The sequence below is a fragment of the Atractosteus spatula genome, chromosome 7, assembly GCF_055471065.1.
Source record: "Atractosteus spatula isolate fAtrSpa1 chromosome 7, fAtrSpa1.hap1, whole genome shotgun sequence".
NCBI classification, from domain to species: Eukaryota; Metazoa; Chordata; class Actinopteri; order Semionotiformes; family Lepisosteidae; genus Atractosteus; species Atractosteus spatula.
Genome location: NC_142712.1, coordinates 42,569,379 through 42,589,872, shown reverse-complemented (window position 1 = coordinate 42,589,872; position 20,494 = coordinate 42,569,379). Strand labels below are relative to the sequence as shown.

Here is a 20,494-nt window from a genome sequence, read left to right as displayed (position 1 = left end):
TCTCAAAGAGAAATAGAGGTATCATCCCATAGGTCAGATAGGGCGAGGGGGGGACCTCATTTTTGCGGCTGATAGCCAAGATTTAGGGCAACCGGTCCCCTGTTAGATCGCCTGTTACTCTTCCAGACATGTTTTGCCAAATCTACACTTTCTCAATCCCCTTTCTTCATGACACTATGTCAGTATGTGAGATTTGTCCCCTGAGGGTTTGGATAAGTAAGCAGCCCCTTATGGTCCCCATTCCCCACCCCTAAAAACACACCCTGGTATAAAACTAGCTCATTCTATCTGACTGATTTCTGTGAAACATGAAGACTTTCTCAGTTCCAGGGTAAAACACCTTGAAAACCTTTCACCCCACTCAAGGGGCAACAGGCTCAAAGCCCAGCGATGCTGCATTGGGGTGCTGTGGGACACCCAGTTCAGGACACACAATAGCAATAAATACAGCAAGTGATCTAATTTCCAAACAGCACACAGCAGGGGGCCCTTAAAAATCAGAAGAAGATAAATGTAAGCCAAGAGCAGGTTTCAGATTGCCTGGACACTCACACCTCCTGCTAGGATCAGCAATCTGAATGTCTTCCAGCCGGCCTGGGAGAGGTGGGAGCGTTATTGCTCTTTGCTCTTTTGGCAGGGGGTGTTGAAAGGCTTTCTGCCCAAACATCAAGGATCAGCAACCAGAGCGCTCACCTTGACCGTGCCGAGAAGATCCCTTTGCAGCTGCTGACACAGATCGCCTGCACTTCCTGCGTTTCCGTCACTCCTGAAAATTCAACTCAGAAGAGTCTGCAAGGGTACCAGCCGCAGCGGTGCGCCTCCCGCCAGGCCCTTCCTGCGCCCCTTTCCGGCTGTGCAGAAATGTGTTAGGTGGGAACTAAGATGGCCGCTGTGTGGACACTGCTTTTCAACCATCTTCCAGCCTTGATGAGGAAAAAAAAGTATTTTCTTTCTCGGCAAATGTTCCCAATTTTGTCAGCAGGCGTGAAGGTGAAACAGCTTGTAAATGTGTCCAAGACGAGAATCTAGGATGCTTTAAAGCTCAGCCTTACTGCTTCGTGCTCCAATAAAGGGTATTTCACTTAATTGCAGCCTTTTCAATCCCAGACTTGTGAATGAGGGAAACTCATGAGAACCAAGTGGTGTATTCCGGTGTTTTGATCATGTTTGAATGGCAAAAAAAGCAAATGATTAACAATGTACAGTATGGAGGCACCGTGTTTACAGCCTCCTGCGAGTCGTGGTATCTCCTGAAACAGACACTTCAAGTGGAAGGTAACTCTCTGTCAAACAGGGGGGCCAGAGCATGCCACTATTTAGACAAAACTCCGGAATTTAAATCAATTCGGCCAGGAAACCTTTCAGTGAACGTACATCTACTCTTTTCACCCTTCTCTGTCCTTGGACCGAGCTAATTGGATTTCCCAGTTTGCACAGGAAGATCAACCTCCCCCCTCCCTCCCCAACACCACCACAATCCACCACTAAGAAATTGGGTTAAGTGAGGAGAATTAGGGTGGAGAGCAGAGCAGCACAGGCAGAGAGGAGAGGTCTCTGGGTAGGAGCTCAGTAGTCTGCGTGCGGCCGCCTGCCTGCCTGGATCTCCGCGGTCCTCCGTCTCCCCCTGCTTCTCCCGCTCCGGCTGTCGGAACGCCTCTCCCTGCTCAGCCTCCCCAGGACCACCTCGCCACCTGTCGCTCCTGCCGGGCGCAGCGCACTGCCTTCAAGATTTCCTTCCTTTCGGATCTGGAGCTGGAGGAGGGAGGAGACGAGCTGGACATGGGGAGTGGAGCAAGCGCGGAGGACAAGGAGCTGGCCAAGAGGTCCAAGGAGCTGGAGAAGAAGCTGCAGGAGGACGCAGACAAGGAGTCCAAGACTGTGAAGCTGCTGCTGCTGGGTAAGTGACTTGGGGTTCTCACCACCCCTAAAGCTCCTTCACCCAGCGTCGAACTGCTGTTCCCTGACGTGGGCTAGGTCGGACCGGTCTTGGCACAGTTGAGGAAGAGCCCACCAGGGTCCGGGTCAGTGTGGTCCACCAGCACAGGCAGCCCTTCGCTGCTAAGGCAACAGTCTGTTTGTACAAGAGTCACAGAAGGTCTTCACATGAACTGCAGGCAAGGACAGCACAGCGTGTAGTGTTAGCCACCAATTGCGGACATGTGCGTTATAGCTGGGCAAGCAGGAGGCTTAGCATGGGCAGCTTACACAGAACTCAGCTGGTAGAACTGGCAACCAGTAACCACCAGCATGGTCTAACACTGCCAGGCTAGACTGACTCTCTGGGGCTTTGAATTGTGTCTCCTACAGTAGGCAGGCTGTACATATTAACACAAACCTAAGAGAATCCATCATGCAGGCAGATAAACAGAGAAGCTCTTTTAATCTCTTTTGGTCAAGAACAAGTTAGTCGACGGTTGTTTTGTTTCAGGCACTTCTTAGAAACTTTAGTTGGGGGCCATGTCGTGGTGTTAAGCACTAGCAAAGTTAAAGGGGTGAGGAAAACCCACTTAGGAAAGTGCCCACCCTTCAGGAAGTGTGGTCTACAGGACGTGGACAGAATCTCCGGGGACATGTTCGAGCTGGTGTTTAGTGGATCTTGCTTTGGACTCGGCCTGTGTGCTTGCAGGCAGCTGTCTCACTTATCACCAGCTTGCTCTAGTAAGCACTTAGTCAGGTGAGTCTGGGCTGAAAGGAGTTTGTGTCACATATTCAACCTCTCCGCACTCAGCACTTGCTGTGGCTCCTGCTCTTCTACAAGAGCTCTCTGAGGAATAGATTTATGTCGACACAGCAGGACTACAGACCGGCACGGGAACCCAGATAAAAATGGCTTCCACACCGCTAAGTTCAGGTGCAAGGAAACAGCCAGCAGGCTTGCAGAGGTTTTTGACAACATTGTGCGAGACCCGAAATGAAGACATGCCTTCATTGCAAAGAGGTTCAAACTCTGGGAGCACATCCTGAGAAGGAGTAGGAAATGGAGCGAGTCCGAAGAGCAGGCCTGCTGGAGATGAGGTCTAGCAAGGACGTGCGACAGGCTGAGCTGGCAGGTCGTGGGGGAGGAGCGGGGTGCTGGTGAGGCTATGGCGCTCGCTGTGAGGGACAGTTACAGCTTCTGAGAGCTTCATCGGTTACTTTCAGCTGTTTTAGGGGTTACCATATCCCAAAGTCCACCTTCCCGGAAATGGAAAGTCAGACTGGTTTGGGAATAGTGTACTACGTTACTGGCTGAATGGATTAAATGCCCCCCCTCCCCCCCATCACACCCCTCATGAAGCTCGGTGCTGCTCCTCCTCACAGCCTTGAGTACGAAGGGGAGCTAAAAAGCCAAGCGAGTCGCCTGGGGCAGCAGGCGGATTCCTCTCTCGCCAGGGAGCTCCTGACCACAGGCCTGCCTGCCCCTCCTCAAACACTCATGCTGATTGGGCTCTCTTAGCAAAAAGGGAACGAAGAGAGACACGAAGGCCTGAACCCCCGCAGTCTTATCACTCCACAACACGTGCCAGCAGACCGGGCTGGGAGGAGCACGGCGAGCTCCACGCTGGTTAACTGGACAGCACACGGCTGATACCACCATTCCCAGCTGACCTCCTCCCAGCCCTTGGGCTTTCCCCCCCGAAGCAAAAGACTAGCAGAGCACATGAGTATTTCCCTACTGGAAATATTATAAAACATATGAAAACCTGTTGTTACTGTAGGTACAGTTATGCACACAGGATACATATTCTTCACCAAAGAGACAAAGATTCAAATTTGAAAGCGTGCCAGAAATTTCAATTCACTCACTGGAGCTACAGTGGGGAAACAGGCTCTCTCTCAATCCACCAGCTGAACACGCCTGCCCTGTTCCTGGTTCTGATCCGAGCCCGTTATCCACTGGCTGAGCGCAGCCTGGGCTACAGGCACTTTGAAACAGCTCTTTAGCTCTTTCATTTGCACTCGTGTCTCGCATGTCACACCAGTCTGAACGACCTCTGCCTTTATTTGCTAATAGAACACTAATCCTAATACGCTCTGCGTGTGGAGAGCAGCTGCTTGGAGAGCTCACGTTTCAGTGCTGCTCAGGGTTTGTCGGCGGGGGTTGTTTGGGGCCTCGACATTGCGACTCGTGTCCTGAAGTGTACTGTCCTTTGTTTTCCCTTCCATTTGGCCCGAGGGAGCAGCACAGCCCACAGTGGGGCCGGCTGGTGAGCGCTGAGCTGTAGGAGGCGCTGTGCAATCCAAAAGACTGAAAGGGGGAAAAGTCTTTGTGACAGGTCTATTTTCAGCACGTGGAGTTCCGCTTGAGTGAAGCTCAGCAATAAATAAGTAAATAAAACCAGAAGGAAAAGCCAATGGGAAAACCCTGCACACACAGAAATGCCAATGTGAGCATTGAGAGAGAGAGAGGAAGAAAGGCAGGGGGTGAGACTGGAGGAGAGAGAAAGAAAGGGAAGAGGGAAAGAGAAAAAGGAATGAGAGAAGACACCAAAGAGGAGAGAGGGGAGAGCCTGGCTTGCTGCTCTAGGGTCAGAAAAACCCTCCCTGATCTGATGGGCGGATTTGGCCGGCTTTCGGCAAGGCTCACAGTAACCCCATTATCCGCTCTTGCTGTCAGGTTTACTCACGGTAATCATCTTCCTTCCGGCTTAACCCGGGATTATCCGATGCTCCTCCAGGTGCACGTGGTACCGCGCCTGACTGCTCCCAGGCCGGCAGGTCTGACCTGAGCCGAAGTCAGCCCAGTCCCCACCCCTGCAGGGCGTCTCGTACACATGACTCCTCCCCTGGAACTGAGCTTCAGATTCTGTAATATAACAAAATACTATTCACCCAACACAGGACAGCAAAGGTCTGTGGGAATAATGACCAAAAGCTGGGAGGGAAATGCATCATGGGCCGCTTAGCGTCCGAAGGCTCTGCAGCACTGAAATAAGTTCCTCTTCCTCACACATTCAGCCAGGAGAAGCAAAAGCCTTTTAGGGTTTTTCCAGCTAAATGGAAACTGAACAATAGATATACAGCAGATACTAGAGGAGTTATCATGCCCCTTTCATAGGAACAGGTAAATGTTTATTCCATGCTGGAAGGAAAAGAAAAAAAGACAATGTTTCAGCTCTGGAGCCTTCGTTAGGTGCCTCAGGTGAAGGACCTGACTGCATCACTCACTGCGTCCTGTGCTCCCAACTCTCACTCAATATCATGTTGCTACATGCTATGCCAGGTAAAAACCTGAGCAACAGACAGAAAATGCCCGCATCTATGCAACAGAAAGTGCCATAAAGACTTGCCCTCAACATTCAGCAATGAATGTCACAAAATAATGGACCAAGTTCACCGGTTCACCCTTAGGCGTTTGTAAGATGGGTTTGGCAGTTTGGTGTATGCTGGGTACAGAGTCACAGCCTAAAAATGAACCTTGTCATGCTGGCCAGCTAAATTGTAACAAATATTGACTCATGAGTTCAGCCAAAGACAGTGCTAAAGTAAATACTCCAGTTTCACAGACTGGGGGCAGCCTCCTGCTGGTCAGGACCCCGGTGTCCGGCACTCTCATCACTCATGGTTCCAAGATCGTCTTGTTTGCATCTTCCTTGCAAACAACTGACAAGAATTCCCATTTTATGAAATTCCAAACAGGCTCTGCGTATACTGTGCATTACCACACTTACCACGGGCGATGGTAAGTGCGATTGGCGAACACATTTAGCCATGCCCCTCGGACCTCACACCTATACCATCTACCTCATTATGATTTCTTATTTATTGCACATTTCCAGTCATTGTTTACATGTCTGCATTGTTTACATTCAAACTGTTTACTTGTACATTGTCTACTGTTTGTTTGTATATTGTCTTGATGCACTGTCTGCACTTTGTGTTTTTACACTTGTTTTAACAATCGAGAGACTTTCTGTAAGTAAGACTTCCATTGTACCAGTACATGTACTGGTTACATATGGCAATAAAGTTCAAGTTCATTAAAGACAACACTCAAAAAAAAGTCTTATTTGTCTTAAACAAGGCCCTTTCGAATTTGCAGCCCTGTGGTTACTAAACAGTCAGTGAACCTTTCGCCACCCAGATCTCTTTTCTTCGGTGAATGGGTGAGGCTGCAGACTTTAGAGCCTGGCATTGAAATACTCTGGAAATCCTGACAGCATGCTCTTAAGCACACAGCAAGCTTCACCCGGCTTTATAAAAGGAGGCCCTGAGGATGGGAGCTGGGTGTAGGAACCTCCAGCCTCCTTGCTCCCTCTGGGATGCACCCCAGGGCAGTTCAACCACCCCCTCGCAGTGGAAGAGCTCTGGACCACAGCAAAGGGCAGGAAGCCACCAGTTTAAAAACAGGCCGTAGCAACATTGTTTCATTTCACAGCAGAAGAAAAGAGTGCTCAGAACGTGACACTAACGCCCCTGGAAATCACACCGGCTGGGGCTTTCACACTTTCCAGGCTATCTGCATGCAAAAGCTGGAGTATCCAGGGAAGATCCATTCATCCTTTACCGCAACCCTCTGTCCAATACATCAGAGACATTCTAGAACACCAGTTTGCAGTTGTTCTAAAAAACAGTGCAGGCTTCTGCCAAGCTCTGCTTAGGCTATAATATGACCTCCGTAAGAGAACATGAGGCTCGACTCAAGACCAGGAAAAGAATGAGCCAAGATCAAAACGGAAGCCTGCTCCCACTTATTAAAAACAAATGCTATAGAGTTGTTCACTTCGGACCAATTGCCACAAGAGGGCACCATTTTCCCACTAGCGTTTCCCATGAGCATTTTCTGAACAGCATAAAATCGAGTCACAAGGCTCCAAAGCACTTAGTCAAAACCTTTCCTTTCATTGGCTGTGCCACATCCATGCCTTTCGGGTTAATGACGTGTTTTACCATATTTTCACAGTTGTTTATCACAGGCCTTGCGAGATGCACTGAGATTCCACAAACTATTCTGAAAATACGTGTATAAAATCGTCCTCCAAAGAGGAAAAGTGGGTTCAGAGTGGATTTTACTTCACTTGTGTCAGACTCAGAGCAGAGCTTTCAGTGCCAGATGACTACAGTTTGTCCTCTAGTAATAATTCAGCAACAGTGCAGACCCTTAAGGTTAGATGTCTTTACTGGGACTCAAGTATATTGGAAACTTTCCCAGTAACACCCCAACACAGACAGCTCTGCTCCCTGTATGAACAAAGCCAGATAACGTTTTCCCCTCAAATTTAAAAGGACCCTGGAGTTGTGAGGCCTCAGGACTGGCCTCCCTCTTTTCCAAAATTGCTCAGGTTAGCAGCTGTGTTGGCAAGCAAGCAATCCGGCATCATCGTGAAGCACAGGAATCATTATTCTCTATTTCTGTGCCTTCGCAGAGGTGGTGCTTTCGGTCTAGATGATAAAAAGCAGCTCATTCTGGCACTATAGCAGCCTTCATTTCAGGTCATTTGGATGCTGAGGGATCATTAAAACTGAGCTTGTCTTCCTTAATATGTTTTCAGATCCTGTACGTGGGTGTCTAGGCTAACACAGGAAACACAGATATTAAAACTGTACTAATTTCCTCAGGGGTGTACTCACGGAAGCACGTCAATCTCATGGTTTAAGAACAGAATAATCCCGATCGTTATCGACAGCGGCACGTTCAGATCCCATCAGCTCGCGTGTCTGCTTCACAAGTGAGCAGCAAGTGAAAGCTAAAAAAAAGTCCTTCAAAACATGCCCTGCTGGAGGACCAAGTTGCAGACTTTGCAAAAAGTTTAAGAAACTGAGAGCTTCTTGGTTGAAAACCAAGCTTGAACAGACAGCGCTGGTGTTCCCTCACAGCCTGGGGTTCTCGTTTGAAAAGGGGGTGACTACATAAATACAGCTTGGGGGCGACTCTGAGGTCACTCAGATGAAGGCATCCAGTCCAGAAGGAGTGAGAACTGACTAAGGGTCACAGTCAGTCAAGATCACACCAGAACATTTAACCCTCGCTCTGCCCGAACAACAAACAGCAATAGGATACGTAGAGGAAGGTGGCTGAGAGCTGGTTGCATCCTCTTTCCAGCAAAGATTTGATCTCGTGAGTCAGTATCTCCAAGACTGTCAAAAAGCAGAAAAAATAAGAAGTTTGCATTGTTTCCTTTAATCTGCAAAATCAGGACTTCACTCTTCCAGCTATTAGTTACCTACAGGTCCTGTCCTGCAGGACTGAAGGAACGGTGACTGCACTGACCATGTGCCCCAGCTAAAACCGGAGGTCACTGGTATTCAAAACAGGACATGGCCTTCACAATGCTCCGTGCTGAGGTCAGAGGTCACTGCTTCTCTCCCAGAGAGCAGAAACCTTCATGAGGGTGACAATACATCATATCAATTTACATTCATACAAAACAGCATTGCAGATGGACGTAACTTAACTATGCAATGACCTCCTCGGGATGGACCTCTCTTACAGCTGTCAGTACCCTGAAGTGCCATTTTTCCTGGACTCTGGATATTTCTGGGCCAGTAACCTGCAATGCGAGCCTGTGCTGCACAGCACTGGGGCTGGTGGCCACCAGCAACATCACCGCTCAGCCGATTAGCCAACCGGGATAAGCCGCTCCTCCCCAGGGGATAAGGAGTTTAGCGGCAGCAGCGATTTGCAAGTCTTCTACCGGAACATTCCGGGTGTCCAGAAAGGCAACAACTATCCTGTCATACTGGTGCTCTGGGAGTCCCAGGACGGTACCAAGCCGTGAATTAGACCTCTGAAAGGCTTTAAGGGTTTTGTTACTATGTGAAGCAAACGAAACCTAATGGAGTCAGGTGTCCCTAATGTTAACAATCAGGAATGCGCTTCACCACACAACAATACGATCACATCAGCTGGCAAGAGGAGACCTGGGGGCTGGAGGGCAGAGAGAGGGTGCCTCGCACAGAAAGTGGGGAAATGGGGACAGTTTCAGAGAGTGAGGGGCAACAACAGAAGGTGAGCGAACCTCAAAACCGTGTCTGCTAGCAAACCTCGGAGAAACGCTTGGGGATGGCGAGACTCAAGAGCTACACATCTTCTAACCCTCAAAGAAAGTCTCCGATTACTTGCACATTTGATTTTAAATAAGGTGTTTTCACACATTTCTGTTCGTCTTGTGGTCCTTGAGGGTCAATTAAGGGCCACGTGTATGGCCCTAGACTATTTTAGTTGTCTAAAGCTTGACAACTTCTCACCACCTGCCCAAATACAGAGTCCCTGCATTCACCACCTAATCATAAGGCCGATTATAATTATAATCAAGCCGAGCTGGAGTCACAGCGTCTCATGGGTGAGCCACAGCCCCAAGCAAAGTTACGGGGTTCCCCGAGTGCGCCGCAGACAGGGCATTTCTCATTGGCAACCACCCAGCTCACTCCCACACTGGGCAGGGCCCAGCTTTCTCCTCTGCCTCGCTTTCCCCTGTGGGTCTGGGAGCGCGTGACAAGTGACTTTGCTGGTTTTTTTGTCTTGCAGGGGCAGGAGAGTCCGGGAAGAGCACGATCGTCAAGCAGATGAAGTGAGTATTTGCACTCAGAACCTGACTCGCACCGGTGCCTCATGAATCATTACAGCTCCCATGACCAGCGTGCACAACCACATTGAGGAAAGAACTGCCAAGCTTTAAACACAGAAAAAACCCATATAGCTTTAACGCTAGATTGTCCATGTGCAAAAGCCCCTCAGCTCAGTTGCACCCAAGAGGGTCTGGCTCCTCCTGACCCCTGTCATCTGCAGGATCAGGAGCACAGGCATCCAGATAAATGATGCCTGCTTGCAACTAGAAGACACATTTCCACTGGTGCATTTGCAGTAAAATCACAATTTCACAAACGTCTAACATGTTTCCTGATCACAGGGAAGTGACACGCCAAGCCTGTCTGACACTCCAGCTTCCTCAAACGCAAGCATAGGCATCAGAATTGACCACAAGGCTGAATTCTCCCTCCTCTTCCCACTGGCGCGGTTTTATTTATTGTGACCAAAATAGAAAGGGCCTAAAAGGCTTCCCACACAGACTGGCAGGAGCGCCAGTGCCCACAGCCAGCAGTGCTGACAGATGTGGGCACATGGGGGGGGGGGGGGGGTATTTTGGGGAAATTAGCTGGAGGGGTGGCTGGGAACAGCATCTGTGAGCATTTCCGATAAGACCCTGAAAAATTACAGCAGCTGGGCAGCCACTCCAACAATCCCCAGCCCCTTTAAGAGCAACTAAAGAGAAAACTAAAGCTTCCTCTTGTTTGAAACACTTTTTATTTTCTTAAAAAAGAGAATGAAAAGAGGAAACCTGAAAAAATTAAAATCAATTAGCAAGACTTAGTGAAACTCCAGCCAGATTTATATACTGTAGCTCCGAGCAATCTGAAGTAACATTAATGCGCCACTAGGTGGCATATTTAAGAAAGAGCAGCATTAAGCAGCGCTGAGAAAGCAAATGGCACAATGCATCCCAAGACGATTCAGAGAGTGAATTACCTTCTCCAGGACTGGAAAAAAAACCCTGGCTTCCCAGATGTGGAGATGAAGACTCAAAATTGTTTTTTTCTTTTCATCCCTTATCCACCCTGTCACCAGAAAGCCATTTGTCCTGGTTAGTGTTGCAGTGAGTCCTTCAAGCCCTGGGGCACGAGATGGGACAGAGCACACACTTGTTCTCCTTCCTTGACGGGACTCCAGATCATCTCTCCAAAATCACTGACAGACATTACAGAGTGTCAGAATTTATGTCTGAAACCAGGAACCACAGAGTAGCGTGTTTCGAGCATAAACTGATCAGCACAGCCAACAAAGCCAAGAGTTGCAGACCCCTGGATGATGGATGAATGTGCTTGGGCTCTCCTCGTTCTGTAACCTTTTGTTTTGCTCTTGTAATCTCTCAGGATTATCCATCAAGATGGCTACTCAGAACAGGAGTGTCTGGAGTTCAGAGCCATCATCTACGGCAATATCCTGCAGTCCATCCTGGCCATCGTCAGAGCCATGAGCACCCTGGGCATCGACTACGGCGAGCCCAGCAAAGCGGTTAGTACAGCCCAGCTTCCCGTTCCTCAGCCTGCCGCCGCTCAGTGCAGCCCACACGCAGGAAAAGCTCTGGATGGGACCCACTCCCCACGTCCCTCATGGTGCTGCCATGGGACCTGTGGCATTGCTGGTGGCCCAACGTACATTCCCCGGGTTCATTTAAGTGCACACAACCAGACAAACCCTTAACTTTGTCCAAAGGAAAGTTGGCCTTGTGTGCTACCAAACACAAAAAAATCAAGGTGGGCTCTAACCCCTTTGTCCCAGTTTAGTCACAAATACAAGAGACCCAGCTGTTTAGATTGCAAGTGTTTTAGACATTTGGCCCAGAATCACTTCTCTGACTTTGGCCACGTAGGAAACAACTCACAAAACCCTTCCATAGTGAAAATGGCAAAACTAAAAAAACAACTAAAAGGGCTTACGTAACCATGACAACCTGTAATGTGGGAGTCACGGCTCTCCGCTGTTCTTCTCCAGGAAGACGGGCAGAAGCTTTTCAACCTGGCAGACTCCATCGAAGAAGGCACCATGCCAGCAGAGCTGGTGACCGTCATCAAGAAGCTGTGGAAAGATTCAGGGGTGCAGGCCTGCTTCGAGAGGGCAGCCGAGTACCAGCTCAACGACTCTGCCGCCTAGTGAGTAGGGCTAGGGAGAGCTCACCTGTACACCCCTCACACACATACAGCAGGGAAGGGTACAGCTCCTCACCTGTACACCCCTCACACACACAACAGAGAAGGGTACAGCTCCTCACCTGTACACCCCTCACACACACAACAGAGAAGGGTACAGCTCCTCACCTGTACACCCCTCACACACACAACAGAGAAGGGTACAGCTCCTCACCTGTACACCCCTCACACACACAACAGAGAAGGGTACAGCTCCTCACCTGTACACCCCTCACACACACAACAGAGAAGGGTACAGCTCCTCACCTGTACACCCCTCACACACACAACAGAGAAGGGTACAGCTCCTCACCTGTACACCCCTCACACACACAACAGAGAAGGGTACAGCTCCTCACCTGTACACCCCTCACACACACAACAGAGAAGGGTACAGCTCCTCACCTGTACACCCCTCACACACACAACAGAGAAGGGTACAGCTCCTCACCTGTACACCCCTCACACACACAACAGAGAAGGGTACAGCTCCTCACCTGTACACCCCTCACACACACAACAGAGAAGGGTACAGCTCCTCACCTGTACACCCCTCACACACACAACAGAGAAGGGTACAGCTCCTCACCTGTACACCCCTCACACACACAACAGAGAAGGGTACAGCTCCTCACCTGTACACCCCTCACACACACAACAGAGAAGGGTACAGCTCCTCACCTGTACACGCCTCACAAGGGTGTACTCTTAGGGAAAAAACTACCAATCTAAATTAAAAAGAAAACAGCTCGGTACCCTTTCAAAACATCTTATCAGAGAAAATGTATATTTTGCTGTATCTGAATTCTCCTGTGGATTTTATCAGTAAGAGGAAATGGGCACCAGTGAGAGTGAGGGAGGGAAGTGGTCATGGTCAGATGACATTTGAGGACAGACATTCGAAAAAAAATGCTGACTAATTTTAAACATGAAATGCATGAGAAAGAAGTTCCACTATTCAATGCAAAGTTGTGCCTCCTGTTCACTCACCCTGTCTCTGGAGGAGCAGCAGGCTTCTTCTATTACTGTGGCCTGAGTGCTACGCAATGTTAATACTAGATTACCTAAAACAAAGTCACAGTGCAACTAGAAAGAGCAGTAGCAGAAGAAACAGGCCGAGGACTGTAAAGCACCCTCTGTCTCGCAGCTACCTCAACGAGCTTGACAGAATCACGGCCCCCAACTACCTGCCCAATGAGCAGGACGTGCTGCGGTCACGAGTCAAGACCACGGGCATCATCGAGGAGCAGTTCTCCTTCAAGGACGTGCACTTCAGGTAACCTCCGACCCTTCACGGGCTGCCACTGGAGGGCACGGCACTGCGCAGTGTCACACTGCAGATACAGACAGGCTGCTGGAGGGCACGGCCCTGCGCAGTGTCACACTGCAGATACAGACAGGCTGCTGGAGGGCACGGCCCTGCGCAGTGTCACACTGCAGATACAGACAGGCTGCCGCTGGAGGGCACGGCACTGCGCAGTGTCACACTGCAGATACAGACAGGCTGCTGGAGGGCACGGCCCTGCGCAGTGTCACACTGCAGATACAGACAGGCTGCCGCTGGAGGGCACGGCACTGCGCAGTGTCACACTGCAGATACAGACAGGCTGCTGGAGGGCACGGCACTGCGCAGTGCGTCACACTGCAGATACAGACGGGCTGCCGCTGGAGGGCACGGCGCTGCGCAGTGTCACACTGCAGATACAGACGGGCTGCCGCTGGAGGGCACGGCCCTGCGCAGTGTCACACTGCAGATACAGACAGGCTGCCGCTGGAGGGCACGGCACTGCGCCGTGCGTCACACTGCAGATACAGACAGGCTGCTGGAGGGCACGGCACTGCGCCGTGCGTCACACTGCAGATACAGACGGGCTGCCGCTGGAGGGCACGGCACTGCGCCGTGCGTCACACTGCAGATACAGACAGGCTGCTGGAGGGCACGGCACTGCGCCGTGCGTCACACTGCAGATACAGACGGGCTGCCGCTGGAGGGCACGGCCCTGCGCAGTGTCACACTGCAGATACAGACAGGCTGCCGCTGGAGGGCACGGCACTGCGCAGTGTCACACTGCAGCTACAGACAGGCTGCTGGAGGGCACGGCACTGCGCCGTGCGTCACACTGCAGATACAGACAGGCTGCTGGAGGGCACGGCCCTGCGCAGTGTCACACTGCAGATACAGACGGGCTGCCGCTGGAGGGCACGGCCCTGCGCGGTGCGTTGGCCTGCAGATACAGACAGGCTGCTGCTGGAGGGCACAACACTACGCAGGGCGTCACACTGCGGATGAACACGGGCTATTACTGGAAGGGTGTGGAACTGCACAGCAAATTACACTGAGAATACATACTTTGATCCAAGACCACAAGGCTAGTAAACCCCACAGTCACCAGGGCAGAATAGTGATACACGGGGTGGGCAGTGGTTCAGTGGTCAGGACTCTGAAATCAAAACTGGGTCGTGGGTTCAAATCCCAGGTGAAAAACTGCTGATGTACCCTCCAGTAAGACAAGCATTTGTATTCAAAGGTGCAAATTAAGTCATTTTGGACAAAAGTATCAGCCAAGTGAATTAGTAATAAGCATAAGGGCTAGTCGGTCATTCCTCCTCTGACTTCCAGTTCCATTGTTACAAGTCTCTGCATCTCCTCCCCTTTGGCAGAATGTTTGACGTGGGGGGTCAAAGGTCAGAACGCAAGAAATGGATCCATTGCTTCGAAGGCGTGACCTGCATCATCTTCTGCGGGGCCCTCAGTGCGTATGACATGGTTCTGGTGGAAGACGATGAAGTGGTGAGTCTTACTTTGGGCGCTAACTCACCTGCAGCAAACAGATCTGGGGAAACATGTCCTGGCAACACCAACAGCCCATGTGGCAGATCAGCTCTATACAACCCTCTTCTATTTTGATTACTTAAAACACACACACCACAAAGTAGTTAATGGGAGAATTCAAAGTTTCATTTCAATACGATACAGAGAACAGAAGCAAAAGAGGTTTTGCGCTATCTGAAATTCAGACCCTTAATGGTCAATTCTAAGAATTGAGCCTTTTCTTTAAAGCCTAAAGTCAAGATCTAAGTTTTTAAATGCACCACAGTCAACATTTTATCAAAGTTGCTTGGGCAGAAATGAACCTGTCAAGTTGGGATATGCAAAACACACCTGCAGATGCGAGAAGAAATGCAGGCCAGAGTATTTGCCTGGACGAGGCTGAATTAGGATACGCAGGTCCTGCATAGTGGGCAGGTAAATTTGCTGTTCTCCACTATCAACTGTGGTCTCCTTATCAGGATGACATGGGGGTAGGAGCTCAAAAAACAGCATTGTTTAGCAGCTGATTTGCATGGGTCTCACTATATGAAAGAAAGCTATTGTTTTAATTTTTCACGGCGGATCGGGGGTGGGGGTGGGGGTGGGGGTTATCTTCTGCAAAGATCAGGCATTTGCTCTTTCTCCGTCAGGCTTTTCCTAAATAATCTCTTAGGTGTGACTGTCTCTGCAGGCGATCTTAGCTCTCTAGTTTGCGAACATTTCTTCAACCCCAACCCTCTATTCTCCTAACCTGATCCATGCACCTCAAATACAAAACACACTGCCAGTCAACCCAGTTCTGGAAACGGTTCTTGGCTGTTGGGTCCCACAATCATTTAACACCCACCATTCCACTGCTTTTGGTTCTGCCCAGCCAGTCTCACAAGTCTCGCCTCTGCTGGCCTGAGGAAGTCAGCTCCTCCTTCCTGTGCGTGATTGTTTGCGGAGCTGGCGAGTCCACTGCTGCTCTTTAAAACTGTCCATTGCACGTCTGGCCAAGGACCTGGCGCCTGTGCTGCTTGATCACTGATGTCAACTGTCCTCTAAACGATCAGCTTTGTTTCAGTTTCTGATCTCACTACCTGGGTCGAAAAAACATCCCACTTTAAGGTATTTCTTCCAACAGCCTCGGCATTCAGAATGTATGAAACAAGTCTGGAATTGTTTGCAAGCTTGGAAACGGGAATAGGAGTGATTGCATACGAGCCTGCTCCCTTATTTCTGTCTAAACGAGGAGTCGTGAGCGCCCTAGCTTACTGGAATCTTGCCTCACCATCACTTCCGTGTTCCCCCTGCAGAACCGGATGCATGAGAGCCTCCACCTCTTCAACAGCATCTGCAACCACAAGTTCTTCGCTGCCACCTCCATCGTTCTCTTCCTCAACAAGAAAGACCTCTTCCTGGAGAAAGTCAAGAAGGTGCACCTGAGCATCTGCTTCCCGGATTACGATGGTCAGTTCCCCACCTGCCACAGGCCTGCATCCAGCAGCAGCCCTCAGCACCTGCTGGTCACCAACCACAACCCCAATACAAGATGGCAGCTTTTTTCTCAGGGTGTCTCTCAGGCTGCTACCCATTGGAGAGCCTGATACTTAGTACAGGGTCTGTAGTTTAACAAGGAGAACAGGGTCAAAACTGATTTAACCTATGTTCTAGCTTTCTTAGTTATATACTTAATGCAGTTAACCCATCAAGGTGTTTAGCTCAATTAAGAACTCCCCGCCCATTACATGTGCTTGATGCTAATATTTGATACGAATTGCTTTCATCTCCAGGACATAGTTTGATATTTGGCAAATAATTGCATAGCAATCAGTAAACAGAGTGAAAAAGTTCAGGACACAAACACATAAGAACTTGGTCCACTAACTGGAAAAGAGTCTCTTGCGAACAAAGCAATGAGCTTAATTTTAAATTTTGGTGCGGCTGAAAAAATACCAACCGGTGATATTGAAAGCACTTGGTAAGAAGACACGGTCATTGTTTGTCTGCTAACACCCCTAAAAACCCACATACAGGGCCCAACACATTTGAGGATGCTGGCAATTACATCAAGAACCAGTTCCTGGATCTGAACATGAGAAAAGATGTCAAAGAAATCTACTCACACATGACATGTGCCACGGACACGCAGAACGTCAAATTTGTGTTCGACGCTGTCACAGACATCATCATCAAAGAAAACCTGAAAGACTGCGGTCTCTTCTAACCAGCCTGATAAAAACAGGTATCTTCTCATAGCCATGAAAAACCTGCAGTGTCTGGAACCCTACAGTTAGAACAATTTAGGTGCTGAAAACCCACTAATATTCTTCATCACATCCATTAAGCCTAACGCTGTCATATAAAACACTTTGGACATTTTGTAGTTTAGGTGGTGATTAGTTAAGGCTAATATAGAAATACAATATCCTCTTACAGTTTAGGACAGTAATATTCTGTTAAAGACATGATTAGAATATTACTCCTGTCTTTGATAAACTTGAAATTCATGTCCATCTAGGTGCCGATAACGTAGTCATACCTGCCAAGAATGAACACTAATACAATGTAATTCAAGTATGGAGCTGTGTCAGCATGCATAGGCTGCAAAGGAACAAGTAAAGGTTTATTCTATGTTAAAAAGAGAAGAAAAGAAAACGTTTCGGCTGTGGGGCCTTCTTCGGTTGTCACACCTGAAGGCTCCACAGCCAAATCGTTTTTCTTCCCCTTTCACCACTAATACTATATACTATTTTCTTTCTACTATTTTCAAATTCTCATTACAAAACCACTAGTATCGTTCTGTCTCTATAAATGTATTTCTTAGTTTTTTAGTCTCAAAGTTTAGAATGAGTCTTGTGCAAGATTCTGTCCATCTGTGACAAATATTGCAAAAACAAATGTGCTAGCATCAAAAATGTTAACTTAACTTTTGCTGAAAGAACCTGGCTTTAGGCGAGCCATTAGAAAACAGTTTTCATTTGGAGAAAAGATGTTTTTTATTAAGAGGTTTGCATGATTTTCCCTTTTCTTCTGCAGAAAGTCCCCTTTCTTCTCTTTTCCTGCACCTGATCAATCAACTCTTGCTTTACAAGGCGTCGCACTGTGAGGAACACAGACAGCACAGGCCCTGCGGTAGCCTGACTGCAGAGCAGCCGTTTCCGTAGCACAGATTCAACTACAGATGACCCCCTTCCAGCCACCACAATTTCTCCATGGGGAACGCCCTAAAGGAAACGCCACACTCTGCAGAACAGCAAACTCCCTTAAATAATAACAAAACCCCAAAAAATACAATGTTTCCAGTCTCCAGGGAACATACAGTAGCTGAAAAAAATGGGCAAGGTCATTCTTATTAAAGAATGGAAGATATCTGGGTTGGTTTTAAAAAATGTGCAAAGCTGATTTTACCCAATTAAAAACCTAAACTAACATCTATATTACATGATATTACATGAGGTTGAAAGAAATACCATTTTATAGTAACAATCTTTTGCTGAATTTTTAATTAGTCTTTAGTGTCTTGGCTTCTATTTCTAAATGCAAAAAAGTCATACCACAGATAATCCAGCTCATTTGCCATACCTAAAAAGAACCCCTAAACGGATTGCTTTCATCTTTACAATATATTTAAATAAGCTTACATCAGCATGAAATATAGTCATGCATTTACCCAGAAGCAAACACTAGAGAGGTATTTTGTAAATATTTTAAAAAGTAGAACTAATCTTGACAAAAACATTCTAAATGTGAAATATTAGAACAGCATTTGGTCTTGTCCAACTCCAGTACAAATCTGTATCTGGTTTGTAAACCATAGTGGCACACAATAAAGTATTCAAGATGCACACAGGTCTTTTTTTTGGACACCTCCCCAAATAACAGAAAAAGATATCTGCATTCCCATTAGAAAGCTCAGAACCGGCACGGCTCCTCTCTCCTGGCATGAACAGTGATGCAGCTACCACCCGGGGATGCACAGAACTTTATGGACAGGAGCATCTCTGCAGCGGGCTAGAGCAGAGAAAAGGGTTAACAAGAACATTCGGTTGCACTTAAGCACACCTGCATAGGAGCACAGACGGGAAGTTTAAATCATATTGCTATTGTGCTATCACGTGCTCTTACAGTTCCCACAGGACTGTACAACAGATACCAGGAGTTGTGCATCAAGGAACACCTGACTGAAGTTTTCTGCACTCTGGAAGTAACAAGCATGGGAAGGTTCCAAAACAGACCTCAAATTCCATTCATCAGCAGAAAAGAGACAAGCGTCAATTTACTGCAGAGTCCAAACAAGTGAAATCTGTTTCAGAGCATAATTTAAAATCAAGTTCAATCACACTCAAACTATTTCTCACCTAGACTTAAGAGTTTATTGTATTAGATGTAAACCAGGCCTGCAGGAGAGGGCATTTAAGAAACGTTTTTGCTGGATTTTATAGTCAGATTGTCCATAAGCACCAATTACAACAATGCTCACCCCTGGAACTACCAACCTGTCAGTTTCCTCAGTTCAGCTCTTAAGTGCAACATTTAATCTCAGCCCTCACTTCAAATCCTGTAATTAAAATATTTATTAGCATGTAAGCATGTAATTTATACATCCACTCATCACCTACTCCTGAACTGCTGTTTAACTACCCTGCTGGAAAACAAAGCACTGTTCTGGGCGTTTTCAGCACAGTGACCAGTTCCAGATTAATGTGCAGTGCTGTCAGATCAAACCACCTACACACTTAAAAACCTGGGTCATGAAATGATAGCATTATACAACCTAAGTTCTCTTGACATTTCCCAGGCAATTAAAACACCAGTTTCTCCATGATTCGCAGTAGCTTAAGGGGCAGGATTAAACATGTTCTCAATACAAGAACAGCAATATCAATTGCAAAACCTAGACTTCAGGATACAACAATTCACCACTTTCCAATCGTCTCACAAATCTCATTTCCCCATTACTACACCTTCAGTGTTAGTGCCAATTCCGGCCAAGGACAAGCTCCTACAAGGCACACGAGGAAAGGAAAGTTGGCAAAACCTTACCTAGAAAGTGAAGTAAAAAAACACAAACCAAAAGAAAAGACACATGGAAAACGCATTCCGCTCTACATTTTCTGTTTTACTCCCCACACTAAGATGTTATTATTGAAATGGACTAGGAGACTGATTTACTGCAAAGATACCCCTCTAGCACAGCCATGACATCACAATCTGGCCAGCTGTATCCACAAACTGCCTCTTAGTTCAGAAACTCAGGGGGTCACAGCACCCCCAACCACAAAGGCTTCAATTAATCGCACTCAGCATTTGTATTCCAAATATGGTATCAAAAATGACAGGAAGTACCAACTCAAAAGGGAAACCAAAGGCTATACACTGCTTAGTACTTTGTTCACCTTGTAAAAGACCTAAGTAAAGAGTAGGTTTGATCATCTTATTCACATTTCCAACACTGTTCCAAAGGACATGTCATGTTTATCATTGGGTACATGCAGGCTTTGGGTCACCTGTTGAGAGCTCATGACTTTCACTGGGAGGGCATTCTTCCTGGAGCTATCAAGAAAGCCTTACACATGCCTGGAGAAATTCCTCATCTTCCAAGAAAAGCAACTTCTTGTTTCAATGAAAGCAATTGCTTCAAGTCTCTCAACCACATTATGACAACAAACAACAAAATAGTAATGCCACTTAAATCCACATGTAAACTCAGGATGCAAGAAAAAATGTTTCTTGTGTAAAACTAAAACCGCAAAACTGTACATCAGTAATAGGCACAAGAATGACTACTACCAGAAATGGAGACAAACAAGAACACGACTGTGAAATGCTGTGGATGGTATCAAGTATAACTCCTTGCCGGTACTCCTCAATCCATGTTCGGATGAGACGTGCCACTTACAAAGGACTGAAACTCTGAATGGAAATCAAGACCCACGAAGGCATGATCAATTAAGTAAGGCTGTTTATGGCTTTAAATGGAATGTGTACCAAGAGACTCTGTGGGACCAGGAGTGAAAATGCTGATGTAAA

The 20,494-nt window shown here is 47.8% G+C and overlaps 1 protein-coding gene across 1 annotated transcript; it reads left to right on the top strand.

Annotated features, from left to right (window-relative positions):
- Positions 1 to 1,754: 1,754 nt before the first annotated feature.
- On the top strand, positions 1,755 to 19,240 carry gnat2 (guanine nucleotide binding protein (G protein), alpha transducing activity polypeptide 2). Its single transcript, XM_088920819.1, has 9 exons — positions 1,755 to 1,897; positions 9,449 to 9,491; positions 10,852 to 10,993; positions 11,474 to 11,631; positions 12,815 to 12,943; positions 14,329 to 14,458; positions 15,778 to 15,931; positions 16,498 to 16,706; positions 17,501 to 19,240. Exons 1-8 carry the CDS (start codon positions 1,780 to 1,782, stop codon positions 16,686 to 16,688), a joined length of 1,065 nt encoding a protein of 354 aa, XP_088776945.1. The 5' UTR covers positions 1,755 to 1,779; the 3' UTR covers positions 16,689 to 16,706; positions 17,501 to 19,240.
- Positions 19,241 to 20,494: the final 1,254 nt, after the last annotated feature.